A 22,626-nucleotide genomic window follows, 5' to 3' on the forward strand; every position below is an offset into this window, starting at 1 on the left:
GGTTGAGGGGGCACCTGTTCCTCTTCAGTGAGAATTAGGAATTCCTGTCATGAAATTATAAACTGAGTAGGACATTGTGTCTCAAAAGATCCAGTGTTAGGTCTATGACACAGGATGTAAACACAGGCTCAGTAATTTTGACCCTCAGTAGGCTCATTTAACTTGAAAGGAAATCACGACAGAGAGAAGAATCTGGGGGCTTCTCATCAATTTTCCCACAAGTACAGAACATGGAATAGTTTCTCATTGAGTTAACTGATTGTTTTGGAGCTCATATAGGGTTGTTTTCCTCCTTGCAAGTGAAGAGAACTTTCTGGGTGAATTCCCAAATAGAATCACGTCCTTCTCCCCAGATTACCTCTTTTAGCATGTCATAGACTAAGGATTCTCTGCACATATATTGCCTCCTCCATTGTCTTTGACCTCAGAACTGTAGGGTAAAAAAGCCCTTAAGGGCCAGCAGCAGTGAGGACTCCAGAAAAAGGAAGGTGAGGGTTGAATCACCTTTGTCTGCATAATTGTCTTTCAAACTCCAAACTGCACAAATCAAGGGTTCTGGGGAACACCATCTATTTACTGCTCTTTTCAGCCTGGATCCTTAATGGAGACTGGGGAGAAGGGAGGATGTGATGTGTAAAAACATTAGCAGTCTACTAGCATTATTTCTAGACACAGACAAACAACATGAGTAGGGGTAAAGGGGAAAATGAGGAATCAGTAGGAAAATCATAGGAAATCTTGCTGTTTAGGTGCTATGCTGTGTATCTTCAGGCAACTTTGATCTTGTAAATCAGCAGATCCAACTCTCCCTCTGGAGACAAAGAGTGAGGGTCCATTGTTAATGTCATCTTCTACTCCAGTTCCTGCAGACCAAACCTGGGAAGTGAATGGCTGTGGAAAATGACTCCTCAGTGACTGAGTTTATCCTTATGGGTTGAACAGACCAACCTGATCTCCAGCTGCCCCTGTTTTTTCTGTTTCTGGTGAACTACATGATCACTGTGGTGGGCAATTTGAGCTTAATTAATTTAATTTCCCTGAATTTGCACCTTAACATCCCCATGTATTTTTTCCTGTTCAATCTGTCCTTTGTTGATGTCTGTTATTCCTTTGTCTTTACCCCCAAAATGCTGATAATCTTTCTTTCAGAGAGGAACATCATCTCCTTTACAGGATGCGTGACACAGCTATTTTTCTCCTGCTTTTTCATTAGTTCTGAGTGCTGTGTATTGACAGCCATGGCCTTATGATCGCTATGTGGCCATCTGTAAACCCCTGCTGTACACAATCACCACGTCCCCTCAGATCTGTTCTCTGCAGATGTCTGTTTCACACATTTGGGGGTTTGCTGGTGCCATGGTCCACACAGGGTATGTGATCAGGCTGAACTTTTGTGATTCCAACATTATCAACAGTTACATGTGTGACATCATCCCCCTCCTACAGCTTTCCTGCAGCAACACCTATGCCAATGAGCTTGTGATTTCTCTTATTGCTGGTGCAGTTATCATAATATCCAGCCTCATTATTTTTATTACTTATGCTTTGATTCTTTTCAGCATCCTTCACATCGTATCAGCTAAAGTTTGGTTCAAAGCCTTCAGCACCTGTGGCCCCCACATAACACGAGTTGGTCTCTTCTATGGATTTGTGCTGCTCGTTGATGTCAAGCCATCCTCTGCTGGGTCTCTGTTCCAGGAGAAACTTTTCTCAGTGTTTTACAGCAATGTGTTGCCCATGCTGAATCCTCTTATTTATAGCCTCAGGAACAAGGATATCAAACTTGCTCTGAAGAAAACAATGAAGAGAATTATAAACTGAGCAGAACCATCTATGCCTCCTTTGCAGCGTCTTTTTTCCTTCTTCCTGCTCCTTTGCAACCTCTTCCTCCTGTTCTTTTTTTCATTTTCCTCATTTATCTTTCTAAGTTTTCCTTGGCAGGGTTTCTGCTCCAATATCTTTTTTTCTCTTAAGACATAGCGTAACTTTATGGGCCTATTCTTGGACTGGAGTGTTATCCTCAGTGCTACAGTGACCCACACAATTTGGAGACAATGGGCTGATGACCTGTGCTACCTAAGGATAATACTACCTACTATTTTTATTGTGTGTCTTTCTCATTTAAGGTAAACCATGAGTGGTGTGCTGTCTGACCCATTCATTTCTTTCCTATTTTCTCTGAAATCAAGGGTTTTATTACTTATAATTGCTGTAAAATGGAAAAGGAATGACAAAAATTGTGGACATCTTAAAGCTATAAAAATTTCCAGAATTTTTCAGAGTTTCTTAGTAATGGTTGTTGTTTTGGAATTTCAGTCTCACATATGTTAAAGAATGGAGGACCTTGTTGGACCATGCTATTTATTCTATAAGATGCTTGAGAACAAATGAGCAACACTGTTCTGCCCACCTTTCTCAATCCCTACAGATAATGAACGCCTCTATTTATTGCATTGGTCAAGTGACATTGTGTCGTAAATAGAGTTGAAATTGTAACTACCTTGTCTATGCATCTCTGGGTTATGATTGTGATTAAAAATTACAGTGATGGGGCTGCCCAGTGGTGCAGCTGTTAAGTTCGCACATTCCGGTTCGGTGGCCCAGGGTTCACTGGTTCAGATTCCGGGTGTGGACATGGCACAGTTTGTCAGGCCATGCTATGGCAGGCATCCCACATATAAAGTAGAGGAAGATGGGCACAGATGTTAGCTCAGGACTAGTCTTCCTCAGCAAAAAGAGAGGATTGGCAGCAGATGTTAGCTCAGGGCTAATCTTCCTCAAAAAAAATAAGGTAAGGTGATATTCTTGGCTACGGAATACAGTGCCACGGATAATATCAAAAGGATTTGTTTTCCGTACTTTGTAACAATGGTTCCCCTTGTTACGTGTTTCCTGCTTTCAAAAATAAGCAAAAATATATGACAGAAATCTTGTCATATTGAGATTTATTCTTTCAATATGTACATTGGACTCCCCTTTTGTCTCTAAAAGAAAAATTAAATCTGTGGTGCATACTGTGGTGCCACATTTTTACAAATCCTGTTCAAAGATAAGTCTCATTATCCTGTTGTTTAGGTGAGGAAATAGCTATGTGATTTTCTCAAGACCACACAGCTAATAATACAGAGCCCAGATTGTGAACCCACTGTCCATCTCACAAAGAAATGGAGGGAAAGAAATAATTTTGAAGCAACAGAGAAAAATTCTGAAGATTTGTTTCAGAATGAGCTTGGAAGTGGGAGTTTTCATGGGAATAATGTCCTCAGCCAAGATACCTATTGCGGAGAGATGGTCTGCAAGGTTTGATGCCCAACTAGAAAAATGCACCTGACCTTGGAGAAGTTTGATTTTAAAGTGGGGTAAAGAGGGGAGTTACAAAGAACTGTTTTATCACAATCTTTTTATAATAGTGATCATTTCCTGGGGTAGTAAGGTTGAAGAGTTCGGGGATGAGCCTCCCTGGTGAGGCATGTCACAATTTTCATAGTAGTATGTGGACTTTAACAGGCTTATAAGATATTATGCCATCAGCTGGAAACAAACAGAATTATTTATTTACAAATAGAAAATGGGGCTCTACAAAATTATTTTGTGTTGTGTGTTACACAGAAGATAAACTGTCTGCTGTCCATTGCCACTTCCAATGACTTTAGTGTCAAGGTGTCCCTGAGAGTATATGTCCTAGTCAGAGGTTGTACTTAACTATTTCTGTAGTTTTTATGCTTATACAAAGATATCATGACTCAAAAAGTTCTACAACATCAGTTATAAGAATATCCTTATGGGATAACTATTCCAATTAAGAACTTCACTTAAATCTGATTAAAATTACTGCTATGAGAGCAGAAAATAAGGTAATTATATTTATTGTAATACTTATCTCACTGTCATAATTTTGTTTAAAACTTTTATTCCTCAAGTAGAATCTGCATGCCTACTATCTGCTTCTTTCCTTGTTTTGTCTAGAACCACTAAGGGTCCTGGTTAATCAAATAACTTAAAACCCTTTAGTTTGAATTTTACTCTAAAGGACATGTTTTTAGAAGTTAGCATGCTTTAACAAAGACATAGAATAAGATGTATAACATCCCTGTCTATAAATCCTTGGTACTTAACAAAAAAGTAAAATGTGAGTCACAGTCACAGCACATAACTTGCCGTCTGAGTACTATATGCTGGCACCAGCACCCCCTGGTGGAGTATGAATCAGCAAACAGCCTGGCTAAATTCTGTGAAGTCAAGCGTCTCTTTTTACAGGTCGAATTTCTTGTGTTGACTTGGCAAATCTAATTGACTTAACTTTTTAATTAAAAGAAACTTTATTTATAAATAAAATTGTTTAAATTCAAGCCTTGTGTTTTCTTATTATAATTTAATTAATATAATAAAAAACTCAATGCAAAATAAATTCAGAATAGCCATAGTTATTTTGTGAACAATTTAAACTGGAAAAATTTTGTTTCACTTACATTCAACCCAAATTAATATATGTTAAAGGTATATCTTTTATGTATAAAAATTTAATTACATTAATTATAATTTTTCTTTTAAGTAGGTTAAATAACATTAACTTCAAAGGGTAACATCCAACCATTTAAGTTTAAGGGAAAGCATGATGCTAGAAATCTTAAAAACATGTTATTTTGGTGCTCATAGAATGGGGTCCATTTATGAACCAATTTCATTCCATCATGTAAAGGAATTGAAATGATATTAGGTTCTTGATTTTCCTTAGCACCGAGGCTGACTTTTAAATGGAAAACTTTTTAGATTCTTCTATCCAAAGTTCTTACCCATGGATAAAAATTGGGACAGAGTTTTCTAAACATTGCATGGCAGACAGTACAGCAAATGGGTCACAGGTTAAGGAATTGAACCCAGCCCAGTGAAATTTTGCCTTGTCCAGTTGGGGTTTCAGTCTGATTGTAGCTAGAAAGTGGCTCCTGGGAGGTCAAGAGTAAAGGAAGTTTGATGTGATCCACTCCCGTGTCTTTGGCAAGCCGCAAGAACAATGAGACAAAATGGCACTCACTGATCCATTTAAAAAGCCCAACTGAAGAGGTGCACCACCACCTGGTCACCAGTCACAGCAGCCATGTGCAGAGGGGAGAGTGCCCATCGTGGACAAGAAACCCATGGGGATGCTGGAGGAGTTTATGTTTCGGGTACCCAAGGAGCACAACAGTCACCCATTGGTCTGCAGTCTGTGGTGATGTGATGCCAGGGATTGAATCCTGAATCTGTTCACCGCAGAAGCCCCAGTCTCTGTCTCCTCATTTCCTATACTTTGTCCATTTCCAGTTATGTATCCTCTTAGTATCATCTAAGCTAAGAATGCATAAGCTTCTGCAAATCATGGCTTCTTGTTATTCTGAAGTATTTGAAATGAAAAAAGTGCAATTGGTTCTAAATTTGTTTAACATTAAATTTGTCAATGAAAGAAAAAAGCTCTTACAGTATTTGAATGATTTCAGTTGTAAATTTTGGGGTAGTTTTAAAAATAATTTAAATTTCTATGTTACCTTCTTTACACTCAATATTTTTTGTTGGGATTGTAAAAAAATTTACGGTTATAATTTGTAAGAATTCTCGGTAGGTAATTGTTGGTAAATTCAGAAAACCTGATAGAAAAAAAAATATGTTCTAAAAACAAGTATACATTTTCATTAAAGATTATGAAAATATTTTATTTGGAAATATGTGATAAAATAATTATAATTCTATTTTAATTATAAGTGTATTTTGAGGCTTTTTTTTTTTTTAAGGAAAATTAGCCCTGAGCTCTGCCTCCAATCCTCCTCTTTTTACTGAGGAACACTGGCCCTGAGCTAACATCCATGCCCGTCCTCCTCTACTTTACATGTGTGATGCCTACCAGAGCATGGCTTGCCAAGCGGTGCCAAGACTGCACCCGGGATCCAAACTGGCAAACCCCCAGTTGCTGAGTCAGAACGCCTGAACATAACCACTGCGCCACTGGACCAGCCCCTGTATTTTGAGTTTTTAATAATTTACATTAGTATGGTGTGTATTGAAAATACCAATTTTTCTTATTTTTCCATCAAACATAACACACATATTGAAAAGTTCACAGAACATTCAATTAATGTTCACAGATTTGTAGATTAATAAATAATTTAAAAAATCAATGTAATCCCTATCCAAGTTGTAAAATACAGATGTATTTTTCCCAAAGTGAGCGTTTAGGTCCCGAAAACTTAACCCATCTCTAAAATATAGGTAAGTTCTGGGGCTGGCCTGGTGGCGCAGTGGTTAAGTGCGCACATTCCGTTTCAGTGGCCTGGGGCTCGCAGGTTCTGGTTCTGGGTGCGGACATGGAATCGCTTGGCATGCCATGCTGTGGCAGGTGTCCCACATATAAAGTAGAGGAAGATGGGCACAGATGTTAGCTCAGTGGCCCTGGGCCAGTCTTCCTCAGCAAAAAGAGGAGAATTAGCAAGAGTTAGCTCAGGGTTAATCTTCCTCAAAAAAAAAGATAAGTTCTTAAATAGCTTACTTAGTCAAATTAGGATAAATGGAGTTGGCACATTTACTACATAGTTCAATTTTTGGTTAACGTCTTCATAGTTTGAGAAATATTTGTATAAACAGACATATTTAATGTTAAAAAAGTGAAGTGTCTTATATGGGTGTGGTTCATGGGGCCCCAAGACAGTTTCGTTAGTAATATCAAAGATCACTGATTACAGATCACTGCAACAAATAAAAATGAAAGTGTTTGAATTATTGTGAGAATTACCAAAATGTGATACAGAGACACAAAATGAGCAAATGTTGTTGGAAAAATGATGCCTATAGAATTGCTTGATGCAGGGTTGCTGGAAAGCTTTAATTTGTAAAAAACGCAATGTCAAGGAAGCCCAATAAAGTGGAGAACAATAAGGTGAATTATGCCTGCACATGGATTGATTTCTGCACTCTACGTTCTGATCAATTGAACCATGTGCCTCCTTTTGCCAATACCACATTGTCTTGATTATTGTAGCATTATAACAACTGTTGAAATCAGGTAGTGTGAGTCCTCCAACTTTATTCCTTTAAAATATTGTTTAGGCTGTTCTTGCTTCTTTGGTTTACCATATATATTTGAGAATCAGCTTTCTAAAAATCATCCTTCTTCAAATTTAATGTAATTGCGTGCAACATATATATCAGTTTAGACATGATGGACATCTTAACAATAGTGAATTTTCCAATTCATAGACACAGTGTAACTTCCATTTTTATAGGTCTACTTTGATTTTTTTCTTGAGTGTTTTATAGTTCAGTGTAAAGATTTGCATATATTTTATTACATTTATACATGTTTCATTATTTTTGGTGCATTGTAAATGGCCCTGCATTTTAAAATGTCAATTTCCATTTGTTCTTTGCTATTAAATAGAAATAACACTGATCTTATATTCTGTGACTTTGTTAAAATCCTTATGAGTCCTGGCAGGACTATTTTATATTTGTTTGGATTTTTTTTTAGACAATCATGTCCTTTTCTGTTAGGAGTAATCTTACTTTTTCCTTTGCAATGTATCTTCCATTTACTTATTTTTCTTACACTATTGAGCTATCTACAACCTCCAGTACAATGTCAAACAACAGTAGCAAGAATGGAAATTTTTGTGTTGCTTCCACTCTTTGGTGTAAAAGAGTCACTCTTCACCTTTAAGTGTGAAGTTAGCTATAGATGTTTTTTGAAGATTACCATCATTGGGTTGAGAAAATTTCCTTCCCTTTTATTTACAGTTTTTTGCTTTTACTGTGTCTGTTTAGATGATCATTTGGTTTTACTTCTTTAGTCTTTTAATATGGTAAATTACATTGATTCATATTCAGGTATTAAACCAACTTTACAATTCTGAGATTAAACTTTACTTTTCTTGATGCATTTTTGATTTTACATATTGTTTGATTTAATTTGCTAAAACAAAAAAAATTTCCATCTATATTTATGAAGGCTATTTATCTTGAGTTTTCTTTAGGTTATAAATTGCCTATAAATATTTTCTTAAGGTGTTATAAATTGCCTTGTAAGCACTATGTTTATATCACGTGTATTTTGATATGTTGTCTTTATATTTTCATTCACTTCAAAATGTTTTTCGATTTCTCTTTTATTTCATTTTCTTTTTTTAAAGTTTTACTATTATTTTTCTGGTAGCAGCTTTCTTGATATTATCTATATATTATACAATTCACACATTTAAAGTGCAAAATTTTATGTTTTTTACATTATTCACAGAGTTATACAACCATAATAACAATCAATTTTAGAACATTTTTATCATTCCACAAAGATTCTCCTTCCTTTTAGCCATCACACCTCAAATTCCTCACCCTCAGCCCTATGCATTTATATTTTTTTGTGTGGTTACATGTTGTCTTAGGCACATAACTAGGAAATAAATTTCTTGGTCATATGGCAATTCTGTTTTTATACTCTCGGGGAACTGCCAGGTTGGTTTTCCAAGTGTCTCCACCACTTGACATTCCAACCAGCAGTGTATGAGTTTCCGGTTTCTTCATATCCTCATCAACACTTAGTATTATCTGTCTTTTTTATTGGAGTCATCCTAGTGTGTAAGAGGTAATATTTTGCTGTGGTTTTGATTTGCATATCCCTGCTTACTGATCATAGTGAACATCTTTTCATGTGATTATGGGCCATTTGTATGCATTCTTTGGAAAAATGTCTATTTGAATAATTTGCTCATTTAAAAGTGGATTGTGATTTCATGATTGAGCTAAAGAGTGGTTTATGTGTTGTAGATATTTGATCCTTATCAAATAGATGGTTTGTGCATATTTCTTCCATTCTTTTGTTGTTTTACTCTCTTGATGATGTCTTTTGGAGGCACTCCTTATTTTGAGCAGTTTGAATATTTAGAGAGTCTGATATTTTTCACAAATGAGGGAACCCTCTCTATTAGGTATAGCATGATGCCCTTTTCTCTCCACTTCATATAAGCAGTCTCTGTGTAAATATTTACTTATGTATGTATATTTTTAATATACATATATTTATACATGGTTTAAATGTGCTAGGGCAAATGAGTTGCTTTAAAGCTTAAAAGAATCAATTTACTTAAAAATAAGAAATGTATCTATGGCTAAATTGAACAAGCACAATTTCCTATTACAATTATCTTTCATAAGCATTTTGATTGTAGCAGGCAGTGTTGGTGGCTTACTGAATAAATGTTCCTCTTCTTACTTCTAATTCCAAGAAGTTCCTTTCATGATAGTGGCTGAAAATGGAAGATGGTCATTTTGTCAGTACTCCTTGCAGCTAGATTGACTATGAGGCATAGTCCATACTAAAGGGAAGTAATCTATTGACTTTGAGAGATTTGCTTCATGATATAAAGAGACAGAGTTTTGAGGGGATTTCTTTTGCCATGTTCTGTTGCTTTCTTCTTTGGATATAGTTGTTCTTAGGTATGATTCCTGGAGCTAGGCAGTCATTTTGTGACCCTGAGGTGAACAGCTTGAGGACTAAAACCAACAATCTTAAGACAATGAAATGAAAATGTCTGAGTCTTTGAGAGCGTTTAGTCGCTGACCCAAGGACACTGTACCTCCAGATTTATTAGTACATGAGAAAAACAAGTGCTTAGGTTATGTGAATTTTTTGCTGAGAATTAAATAAGCTAAACAAGAAACTTTCTAATTGATAACTTGGGTTAAAAGTTACAATCCTTAAATATTAAATATAAAGTATGTTATTTTAACAGATGAATATCTTGAAGGATAGTCTTGCAACTTTTCCGTAAACATTGAAGAGAAAACTGTAACTTATTATGACAGAAAGGAGAGTACGTCCAGATTTAAACTTAAATTTTAAATATATTCTGCGGTTCACTTGGCTAGTGCCTTTTGTTCATTATGTTCTTGTGGTCTCTGAAATGTAAACATTCTCCAACATTCTCTTTTTTATGTTTGTTGAAAAGGGTAAGAGTTTGTGCATAGTCAATACACTCAGAACACTTAAATCCATCAGATTAGTACTTTCACAGTTTTTTAACAAATTTTACTTTCACTTGTTTCTTCTTTAATTTTATCCAAAGCTTAATCATAATTTTGATGCTTATACTTTTATCACAACGTTTCAATTGTCCTGTGGGTAATTGAGAACCGCTGAAACTTCTTAAATGAGGAAGGGACAGATCTGTGCTTTCAGATCTTGTTCTGGCAAGCAGTGTATATGGCCAATAAGAGGCAGTATGTGGGAAGAAGCTAGACTAATAGTTGGGGCCACTATAGTTCAGCAGTTCAGATTAATTAAAATCTGAAAGGTACCTGAACTTGTGTGGTGGCTGAGGGAAATGGATGGAATCACTGTGGCTAGAGACTCTAATGCTAAGTATATGAGAAATGTGTAAAATATTCTTCAAGTTTTCACCAGAGAAGAACAAAATTAGTGAATTATTTATGGAGTGCATTCTATATACTCTGCACCAAACACAGCAGCATGAGAAAAGTACTAAACAAGACAGAAGAGACGTTTGTCCTTATAGAGCTTATAGTTTATGGCAAAACACAGTAATTAAATAGAAAAAATGTCTGATGAATATTAAGATGGAGGATCTACTGGAAGTGTTGAGAACATAAATACTCTCAGCTGACATTCATTGACTATTTACCATGTACCAAGTCCTGTCTAACCATTTTACATACATTTTTTTCGTTTAACCATTAAAACAACCCAATGAAGGAGTTGCTATTACTGTCATCACTATTTCAGAAATTGTGAACCTGATGCATATAGAGTTTAAGTAATATGTCCAAGTTAGTAAATATGGGAGTAGGAGACAGCACATGACCTCTAACTCCATAGCTTCTACTCTTTTCTAGTATGAGAAGGAGTTAATGACCTCAGTTAATGAAATATTACATTTAAACACCAAGCGGGCTGCTTAGGTAGAAATTTTCAGTAGATGGTTAAAAGTAAAAGCTTTAGAAGGGAAACAGGGAGTAATTTTTTTTTTTTTTTTTTGGATAACCCAGGAGAGATAACAACTGAATTGAGTTAGTGCAATTTTTGAAAAATTTCAGATAAAGAAATGAAGACTCTTGCAGGAAGACTCTGTGGCAAATTTCCATTTAGGATACAGAAACAGAAAAAGAAGCTATATAATAGATCTTCCTTAACAGATGAAGACGATAAGAAGATTGATGTTTATTTTTGCCTCTTCCTTAGGGGATGAAAATCCCTAGAGTGAAGTGTAAACTAGATTAATATACTGAGTCCCTAAAAAACTAAAGAGAAATCTTGGTCCAGAGTGTAATTATAATTCCCTTATTTATGATTTACACATAGAATCTATTCCATGGGGAAGAGAATGAGCAAGCTTCTACCCTATTTACAATCAAGTGCACTATATTATTAAACTTCAACTCAATCTTTCATGTTTTATCAAGCGGCAAATGTGATAATAATAAAGACTTTATTTTTCTCTGCTGCTTGAGAGGGCTTAAAGTCATAATCAGAAATTGTGATTTGTAGTTCAGAAAGATTATCAGGGCATATATGAAATAAATCTGGGCTACATCCTTTTGGAATTAAAGAAGACAAAGCCTCAGAATCTGTAATTGCCTTTCCAGGACCACTGCGGTAAATACCAAGGACAGGAGAGCACTAAGGTTTTCTGGCTTAAGGAGGGTGAGTTTCCGAATTCTGTTTAATGTCCTTCTTATTTTGTGATAGAAGTCTAGGGACATAAGATCTACCACATTCTTTCCCATTTTGTGCAGTCTTGAGGTTCAAGTGAAACTTCCAGGAGAATGAATTCAATAGAGATCAGAGAACGTTTACAGATCAGATTAGGAGGCTCAGAAAGTGCAGTATCTCAGTCAGTATGTTCCCTCTCCGTAGATGGAACGCTCACGTTTCTAGATTTATGGCTTTTACTCTGTGACATGGGCAATCTCTTAACATTTCCTAGAATTTGGTTCCTTAGTTTTTGATTAGAAACAATCTCCTTGGCTCCCACTACACCAAGTCAAATCTGCATTAGAAGCCAGGACCATGTTGCTAGAGTGGCTGCCTCCAATTTTACCGGTGAGAGGAGGGCTTATGTGAGTGCAGAAATGATGAGATGAGAGAAGGATAATTTTGTCCTGGTCCATCAATCTTCTTGCTGGTTTTCTCAGCAGTCATGATTGCATATGACAGGACTGACCTTCTCTCTGTAGGCTATTTATGATGCTCTTTTCTATATGTAGCTTATTAAAACTCTAGTAAGGGAAAGTTCATGTATATCAGTGTCATGGTAATGGTAAAGGCAGATTCTTTTGTTCCAGGTTAGGCTAGTCTCAGACATTCCCAGTATATACAATTTCTTACAGGATGAGATATTGCAGGAAGAGCTGAGCTGTTCTGTAATCTAACACTTTTCTCCTGTGTCTACAGATTCCCTTAGAGAAGAATGGCTCCTGGAAATTATTCTTTTGTGACAGAATTCATTCTTTTGGGCTTAACAGACCAACCAGATATCCAACTCCCCCTGTTCTTCCTGTTTCTAGTAATGTATATGGTCACTGTGTTAGGAAATTTGGGCTTGATAACTCTAATTGGGCTGAATTCACACCTACACACCTCCATGTACTTTTTCCTCTTTAACTTGTCATTCGTAGACCTCTGCTATTCTTCAGTATTTACACCAAAAATGATGATGAACTTCTTATCAAAAAAGAATTATATCTCTTACTCGGGGTGCATGACTCAGCTCTACTTTTTCTGCTTTTTTGTCATTTCTGAATGCTATGTGCTGACTTCAATGGCCTATGATCGCTATGTGGCCATCTGTAATCCGCTTTTGTATAACATTGTCATGTCCCCTAAAGTATGTTCCAGCTTTATGCTTGGTTCATACTTAATGGCGTTTTCTGGTGCCATGACCCACACTGGATGCATGCTGAGACTGACCTTCTGTGATGCAAACACCATCAACCATTATTTGTGTGACATCCTCCCTGTGCTCCAGCTCTCCTGCACAAGCACCTACATCAATGAGATGGTTGTTTTCGTTGTGGTGGGCATCAACATCATTGTGCCCAGTCTCACTGTCTTTATCTCTTATGGTTTCATCCTCTCCAGCATCCTCCGCATCAGCTCCACAGAGGGCAGGTCCAAAGCCTTCAGTACCTGCTGTTCCCACATAATTGCTGTTTCTCTCTTCTTTGGATCAGGTGCAGTTATGTATCTCAAACCATCTTCTGCTGGATCTATGGATGGGGGAAAAATATCTTCTGTCTTTTATACCAATGTGGTTCCTATGATGAACCCCTTAATCTATAGCTTGAGGAACAAAGATGTTAAAATTGCTCTGAGGAAAACCCTGGGGAGGAGAAAACTTTGATTAGAATCAGTGTCTCTTTGTACATGTAGTCATAGGAGAGGGAGATTCCATGATGGGACTCAAAATACAAATGAAATATTTCAACTTCAGAATAAAATAGTATTTTAAAAAATTAAGTTCCATTCCTTCAGATTATTTTGGAAACAATTAATAGGAAAACCAGATATATGGACAGACTGTAAAAGTTAAAGGTGGCAAAGTTTTAATAGAATCAATTTGTCTTTTTATTTATTTTATTTATGTGCTGTATAGCTATTTGGACTTCTTGATACAGTAGGGATATGTCAGAGAAAAAATATCAGGTGTTTACATGCACAATATAAAGTTATTATTTTCAGTTTTTTGTTCTATTTATTATATGGAATGTGATAAAGGGCATTATGAGGAAAAGGTAATTCTATTCAAGTTGTTGCAGCTGAGAGTCAAACAAGTAAGCCACAGGATTTGTCCATGCCTATGTACTAGGAAGGGCATTTTTCAGTGTGAAAACTTAGACAGTCTGGGCAATAACAGAAAATGTTCCCCTTAGTTAAACCATTAAGAAAATTTCCTGGAGCCAGCCCGGTGGCGCAGCAGTTAAGTTCACATATTCAGCTTCTCGGCGGCCCAGGGTTCGCCGATTCGGACCCCAGGTGTGGACAGGGCACTGCTTTGCAAAAGCCATGCTGTGGTAGGTGTCCCATGTATAAAATAAAGGAAGATGGGCATGGATGTTAGCTCAGGGCCAGTATTCCTCAGCAAAAAGAGAAGTATTAGCAGTAGTTAGCTCAGGGCTAATCTTCCTAAACAAAAAAAAAAAAAAAGAAAATTTCCTGAGTACATGCTAAATTTCTTTAATGTAAATTTTCTCTGAGAAAGCTGCTATTGTTGTTCAGGATCAAGTTTGGAATGAGCATGCTCAGGGTGCACTGTGGTAAAGAGCTGAGGAAAACCAGAAGTAAAAGGAGTTTTGAGTTTTATGTCCTCTTAAGCCCTGAACCCCTCAACTTTATTGAACTCCATCCTCCACTACAATTTGCACTGCCTCCCTACACACACGCAGTGTCCTCAAGTCTTATATTTTATGAGATCACTGCCTAATATTGCCACATGCATGTGACCCACCTTTAATTTTTGCAAGCAAGTGCAGGTTTGCCAAGTGGTTAAAGTTCTGTGCTCTCTGCTTCAGTGACCTGAGGTTCTTAGGTTGGATCCCAGGAGCGGACCTACTCCACTAATCAGCCATGCTATGGAGATATCTTACAAACAAAGTAGAGGAAGATTGGGACAGAGGTTAGCTCAGGGTGAATTGTCCTCAAAAAAAAAAAAAAAAAAAAAAAGAGACATCCCAAATCAACAACCTAATTTCAATGTAAGGAACTAGAAAAAGAATAACAAACTTAACCCAAATTTGCCAGAAAGAAGGAAATAAAGATTAAAGTAGATGTGGACAAACTATAGACTAGAAAAACAAAATAGAAAACTAAGACAGCCAAAACTTAGTTCTTTGGAAAAATCAAAAAAATTTACAAACTTAGCTAGCTGGACCAAGAAAAAAACGAAAAGATTCAAATTTTTAAAATCAGAAATAAAAGTGAGGATATTACTACTGAAGCTGCAGTAATAAAAAGAATTATTTGAGAGCACTAGGAACAATTATACAGCCCAAAATTGAATAACTTAGATCAAATGAATAAATTCCTGGAAATGCAAGACCTACTATGACTAAATCATGAAGTAGAAAATCTTAACAGGCCTAAAACTAATAAGATGATTAAATCTACAGTCAAAAATCTTTAAATAAAGAAAAGTCCTAGAGCTGATGGCATCACTAGCTAATTCTACCAAACATTTGAAGAACTAACTCCAATCCTTCCCAAAAGTTTCCAAAATATTGAAGGATACAGAAACTTCCTAACTCAATCTTGGAGACCACCATTGCCCTGACGTCAAAGTCAAACAGAGATACTACAAAAAATAAATCTGTATACCAATATCCCTAATGAACTTTGAAGCAAATATCCTCAACAAAATGCTGGCAAATCAAATTCAGCAGTATATGTAGAGGTTTATACATCATGACTAAGTGGAATTTATTCCTGGAATGAAAGTTTGGCTCAATATATGAAAATTAATCAATGTCATACACCATATTGATAAAATGAAGGGAAAAGAAAATCATGATCTTGTCAATTGATTCAGAAAAACCACTGAATCAAATTCAACATCCTTTTCTGATAAAAATTCACAACAAACTAGGGACAGAAGGAAATTACTTCGAGAGAATAGAAGATATATTTGAAAAACCCACATAAACATTATACTCAATGGTGAAAGACTGAGAGCCTTTTCTCTAAGATTAGGGACAAGGCAAGGATGCTCACTCACAGTTCTATTCAATATAGCACTGGACTTTCTAGCCAAAGCATTTGGCAAGAATAAGAAATAAAAGACATTCAAATCAGAAAAGAAGAAGTAAAAGTATTTCTATTCACAAATCATATAATCTTATAAGTAGAAAATTCTAAATATTCCACAAAAAAATTAGAACAAATGAATTCAGTAAAGTAGCATAATGCAAAGTCCACACACAAAAATCAGCTTCATTTCTATACACTAAGAATGAATAATCCTAAAAGGAAATTAAGAAAACAACTGCATTGACAATAGTTGCAAATAGAGTCAAATACTTAGGAATTAACTCAACCAAAGAGGTGAAGGACTCATAAAATAAAAACTAAAAAACTTTCCTGAAAGAAAATACGGAAGACATAAATAAATGGAAACATACTTCATGTTTATGGATTGGAAAATTTAATATTGTTCAGATATCAGTAATACCCAAAGTCATCTACAGATTCCATACAATCTGAATTAATATTCCAATGACTTTTTTTTTTGCAGAAATAGAAAAATTCATTCTAAAATTAATGTGGAAACTTGAGGGACCTGGAACATCCAAAACAATCTTGAAAGGGAAAATCAGAGTTGGAGGACTCACTCTTCCTATTTTCAAACTTACTGCAAAGCTACTGCAATAAAACGAATGTGGTACTGGCATAAAGACAGACATAGAGACTGATTAAATAAAATAGAGATCCCAGGTATAAACTCTCCATATATGGTCAAATGATTTTTGACAGAGGTGCCAAGATCATTCAGTGGGAAAATGATAGTTTAGTTTTTCCAAAAGATGGTGCTGGTGAAAAAAAGGATATCAATACACAAAGACTAAAGTTGGACAATTACCTAATGTCATATACAGAAAATTAACTTAAAATGGATCAAATACCTAAATGTAAGACCTAAACCTATTAAATTATTAGAAGAAAACATAGAGCAAAGATTCACAATATTGGATTTTGCAATTTTTTTGATATGACATCAAAGGCACAGCAATCAAAAGTAAAAATAGATAAGTTGGAATTTGTGAAAAATAAAAATATTTTGTGCATAAAAAGACACTATTATCAGAATAAAAAGGAAAACCAAAGAATGTGAGAAATATTTGCAAATCATACATCTGTTAAAGGATTAATATCTAGAATATACAGAAAACTTAAGCTTAACAAAAAAAAGCAAACAACCGAATTAAAAAATGGGCAATGGGGAACCTGCCGGGCAGCGCAGCCATTAAGTGCCCACATTCTGCTTCAGCCGCCCGGATTTCGCCAGTTCGAATCCCGGGTGCAGATGTGGCACCACTTGGCAAGCCATGCTGTGGTAGGCATCCCATATATAAAGTAGAGGAAGATGTGCACAGATGTTAGCTCAGGGCCAGCCTTCCTCAGCAAAAAGAGGAGGATTGGCAGATGTTAGCTCAGGGGTAATCTTCCTCAAAAGAATAAATGGGCAATGGACTTGAATACATATTTCTCCAAAGTAGATATGCAAGCGCCTAATAAGCACAGGAAAAGATATCCAACATGAATAATCATTACAGAAATGGAAATTAAAACTACAACAAGGTAGCACTGCACATCCATTAGGATGGCTCCTCTCAAAAGATCCCAGAAAATAACAAGTATTAACAAGACTGTGGAGAGGTTGAACTCTTGTGCACTGTTTGGTGGAAATGTAAAACAGTACACCTGCTATAGAAAACAATATGGTAATTCCTCAATATACTAAAAATATAATTACCATGTGATCCTGCAGTTCCACTTCTGGGTATCAATCCAAAAGAATTCAAAGAAAGATGTCCAAGAGATATTTGTAAAACCATGTTTATATCAGTATTATTCATGATACTTAAAATGTGGAAGCAAACTAAATTTCCAGTGGCACGTGAATAGATAAGCAAAATGTGGTATATGTGTACAATGGAATATTGAGTAGCTTTAAAGAGGAAGCAAATTCTGGCACATGCTAAACCATGACGAATCTTGAGAATGTTATGCTAGGTGAAATAAGCCAGTTATAAAAAAATTACTGTATCTTTCCATTTATCTAAGGGACTTAGAGTAGTCAAAATCATGGACACAGAAAGTAGAATGGTGGTTATTATTGCTGAGGGGAAAGAGGATGGGAGGTTATTGTTTAATGGGTAAAGAGTGTCAGTTTTACAACATGAAGTGAGTTTTGATATAGATGGTGATGAGGATAGCACGTGATTAATGTATTTAATACCACTGAACTGTACATATAAAAATGGGTAAGATGGTATTTTTATGTTTGTGTATTTCAACATAGTAAAAGATTGGAAAAGAGGGAAAGGAAGTGATTTGTTATAAACTATTATAAAGTGTTATGTGAAATATAATCAATTTTATTTCATTGAAATATATGTGAGATATACATATATATGCCATATATTTTTATGCAGTCAACTCATCTCTATATTTTCAACCCTCTGCTTTCTTTTGCAAGTCATTTGTTTGAGATCTTTACTACACTTCCATTACTTCTTTAAGAGTTCTTATTTTCATTGGTTACTAGTTAAAACAAAGGTGGGTGTGTTAGAAGGCTTTCAAGATATTATTTTCTTTATTTGTGATCAACTAGTCAAAAAGAATGAAGGTGGGCAGAAAAGAGAAAGAGCCTTTAAGCATTTTCTCGCCTTGAACTGTTCTTTGAAACACTGCATCCCTCAGCTCTTAACAGTCTTGCCACAAACTCAAATGCTTCTCACAGTGAGATGGGGGGAAGTGAACGAAGAGTGCAAAATAATTAACAAATTTTTCTTCCACTGTACTATAATTTATAACTTTTTTTGCAGTTTTAAAAATTAGAGTAATATATTTCAAGAATCTTAATTTAATTTTTCAATATTTTCTTGAGAGTCTACCTTGGGACATTCTCTAGAGAAGTTTTCTTAATTAGTTTAAATCTTGCCTAAGTTAAAAATCCCCAACAGAGAGAGCTGTTTACCTAGATGTTGTGTGCTTGTCTCAGCCTATAGTTGTGGCTGGACTGGCCCTTGTGGTTCTTATTATGATTGCAAGTTGCACCTCAGTGATAACCATTAGGAAACTTGAAAGTTTGTTACAAAGTCTGGAGGATACATCCCATGCCTGAGGCCACACAGTGAACTCAAGGTAGAGAGAAAAAGCATGGGCCTAGGGCTTTGTAGGTTCACTCTTTTTTGACGAATTTAAAGCAAGAGTGGGAATTAAAGTACAGGAAGGGGAAAGCAAGTAGTCAAACCGTCAGTTATCTAAGTCAACTAGATATATTAAACCAAAGGAAACATCAGGGGTGGGGTGGCCTGGCTCTGTATCTAGTCACGTAGGTGGTAGTAACTTTTTTGGAGACAGGGTTCTTTGTAGTGGATGCCACAGCAATCAGAAGCTTAATGTCAGACGCTTGAATTTCAAGAAAAAAAAACTGTCAGTTGCCTACAGTATGCTAAATTGTTATTAAAATATTAATTTTCAAATGAGAAACCTTCCATTCTGTGATAGTGACCTAGTTAGACTATATAACTATATTCTTTAATTTATTTGTAGATTTGAGACATACTTGTTCACACTGCAGTAGTTTCGATATAGAATAAATTCTTACTTTTAGGGGGGTTGATACTTGTAAGCAGGCTTTTGCCTTAAGACTCCATGGTCCCTCTTTGCTTTGCCATGAGTCGGCTCTTATACATCATAATTTGCATTTGAAGCTTTGTTGTCTATAATCAGACTTCTCTGAGATGGAGTATGCAGGTTGGTACAATGATGCTCCTAAAGAAGCCTAGTGTCTCTTTTTTTAATATCACAAGCACTTGTGGTGTTTCCTAGAGGAATTTCTAACCTCAATTCATATAATTAATAATAGTGTCTTAACTTTGGATACTTTTTTAAAATGCTGCTGATAGAGGCTGTTAATGGGAGATACTCATTTTATCTGTTCTCCTTGTGCTTGGCCAGCCATGTGGAATAGACCGAAGCAGAACGTGCAAACAACCTCTGCGGCACCAGCCTGGCCCCTCATATAGCTTCTAAATGTAAAATCTGGATAAAATGTTATGCTCCTGATGTCTAGTCTACTCCTCTTTCAAGTATACTTTTCATCAACTTCATCTTATTACTTTTATTACATTAAATACGAAGCATGAGAAAAATTTCCCAGTTTGAATGTTGGCTATGCTTTGTTGAATTATATACAATTGTGTCTCATTATAGTAGTTTTTTTTTTTTCGAGGAAGATTAACCCTGCGCTAACTGCTGCCAATCCTGCTCTTTATGCTGAGCAAGATTGGCGCTGAGATAACATCCATGCCCATCGTCCTCTACATTATATGTGGGAAGCCTGCCACAGCATGACTTGCCAAGCAGTGCCATGTCAGCACCTAGGATCTGAACTGGTGAACCCCGGGCCACTGAAGCAGAACGTGTGAACTTAACCACCGCGCCACTGCGCTGGCCCCTCATTGTAGTAGTTTAAGTTTTTTGATTTAGTAAAATAGTTTGATGGTTCTTTTTCTTGTAAAAGAAAAATCCTGTTGGGCTAAGATAGTTGAGAGATGATTGGCTCAAATAGTGAGCTGACTGTTTCTGAAAGATAATAAAAATAATAAAAATGATGTTTGAATGTTTGCAAGTGCTTGTAATTCAGAGGATAGGGCATGGAAGAGGGAGGAGCCCAGTATCGGATCTTTACGCCAAGACTCAAAAAACACCTGGCCAGTAAACAAGAAGTCCTCTGTAAAGAAAGGACCATGAGGTTTAAAATTGCATTTCAATATGAATTTGTATCTTGTTCTTCAGATATTGTGATTATCCTCCACCATCCATAAACCTTTGATAAAACTTATAATGCACGATGACATATATTAACAGTGTTTCGGGGAATGAAGGCAAAAATTGGTGACGATATTTGGAGGGAACCAGCAAGAAAGGACAGAACTTCAGGAAGTAGAACAGTATGTGGTAATCAAAATTTAAGTTACAATGAAGCAATGAAAAATTTAAAATATTGCAGGACAGCTCCAGTGGCCCAGTGGTTAAGTTTGGTGCAGTCAGTTTCAGTAGCCCAAGGTCAGTTCCAGGGAGCAGACCTACGCCACTTGTCAGTGGCCATGCTGTGGGGGAGGCTCATGTACAAAAAGAGGAAGATTGGCAACAGATGTTAGCTCAGAGCAAATCTTCCTCATCAAAAAACAAAAAGAAATTAAAATGATGGGAAAAAGAAAGCCCTATCTATGACTCTTTTCTCATTCTGGAAGGCCTTTAAAATATTATGGAGATCACAGGGTTTCTCAGGTTAGGATAAAAGCTTAAGTCATTTGACATTAAAGAAAATAAACCAAAAAAGTTGGAGGACCTGAGAACAGGTAAATAACTCCTGTTCTTGTTGTCTATCTTATGCAACTCACTTATGTATTTTAAGATACAAAGCCATGAAATTGTATCTGCGAAAACAATGAAAACTTGAAAGGAACATTTAGTGAATAAACCTAATTATGACCATTTCTTTTCTGTAATAGGATGTTGGATTTATTTTTCGTTTGATAAAGACAAAAAGTGACTACTCAAAAATATCCTTATCTTTAATCATGTGATAATTTAAATTTTTCTAAGATAACTTTAGTAATATTACTATTTTACTAATTTTCTAGTCTCCCCATCATTTAGTTATTGTGAAATTTAGCATAACTGGATTGTTGGCTTGTTTGTCTTTTAGATGTTCAGCATTGTTAAATTTTTGACTTATGGTTTTGGATGATCACTCACCACATCCCCGATCTTAATATCAGCATATCAACTTTCCCTTGACAAGTTCTATTTATATAAAATACTTGTTCTTGGTTGGAGTTTTCCCTCTGCTTTTCTTTTACTTGTCTGACAAATAACAGTAATTTTGAGAAAATTGCCTTCTTTAGTGAAAAAAAAGTGTATGTTGATAAGTAGATAACGTATGTGCTGTTTGGGAACCTTTGTAGACATTGCAGAAGTGCATCCATTCTGTTATATATTTTGTCACTATTTGGGGTGGCCAAAACTATGTGTTAAATCTGTTCACCGATCTTTCTGCCTCACACACATGGACACGAGCATTTTGCACCTATAAGTGCCTAGCAATGTGTAGCATTGGGATATATTTCACAAGCATAAATAAGTCATGGTAAGAGAAAGAGGCAAATGTAGTTTTTCATTATGCAACAGAGTTGAGCTACATGCTGCATATAGATAGATTCTAAATTCAGTCTATACAGTTAAAATTACTTCTTAAAATTATTTTATTGAATTAATGTCCATGTTGGGGTCAGATGTGGGATTTTTCCCTGAGTATGACATAGTTGGTTTTGATTTGAGCATTAGGACATTTCATTGTATTATCATCAGAACACTGGATGAAGTGGTTGGTTTATAGGTAGGGCTTTGTCATTCAAAATATGCTCCTTTTACACAGTAAAATCACATGCAGTTATGGGAGTATTTTACATTCAGAGACAGAGACTCTCATCTTAGTGAGTGGGAGAGCTGGGAGAATCACCTGGGCTGTTTACAGTCTGTCTCTGACTAAAGTTAAATTAAATCACTTTAAATAATAAGGTAGAGATTAATAAAATATTAAGATAACATCTATGTTATATGGTGAGTGTTATAATTACTCTTACAGTGCTTCTGTGTTTTCTGCAATGTCACATGTGTCAATGTATGTATTCCCCAGGGAGGTAATATAGGATACTCAGGAGAGAGAATATTAGCTTGTATCTAATAGATGAAACTGCTGCTGAGATGTATTTATGGTTTATTACAAATCACAACATTTTAATGCTCCATCTGAGATTAGGATTTAGGCGTTTTGATTCTAAATCTCTCAGGATATTTGTTATTAT

At 35.9% G+C, this 22,626-nt stretch overlaps 1 protein-coding gene and 1 pseudogene across 1 annotated transcript; both read left to right on the forward strand.

Annotated features, from left to right (window-relative positions):
- Window positions 1–887: 887 nt before the first annotated feature.
- LOC106835992 (olfactory receptor 8C8-like) lies at window positions 888–1,821 on the forward strand (annotated as a pseudogene).
- Window positions 1,822–7,625: 5,804 nt separating this feature from the next.
- LOC106836025 (olfactory receptor 8B3-like) lies at window positions 7,626–13,376 on the forward strand. Its single transcript, XM_014848633.3, has 2 exons — window positions 7,626–7,637; window positions 12,438–13,376. The coding sequence occupies exons 1-2, from the start codon at window positions 7,626–7,628 to the stop codon at window positions 13,374–13,376; spliced, it is 951 nt and encodes a 316-aa protein (XP_014704119.3).
- The last annotated feature ends 9,250 nt before the right edge of the window (window positions 13,377–22,626 follow it).

This window comes from Equus asinus, chromosome 20 (assembly GCF_041296235.1).
Source record: "Equus asinus isolate D_3611 breed Donkey chromosome 20, EquAss-T2T_v2, whole genome shotgun sequence".
Lineage (NCBI taxonomy): Eukaryota > Metazoa > Chordata > Mammalia > Perissodactyla > Equidae > Equus > Equus asinus.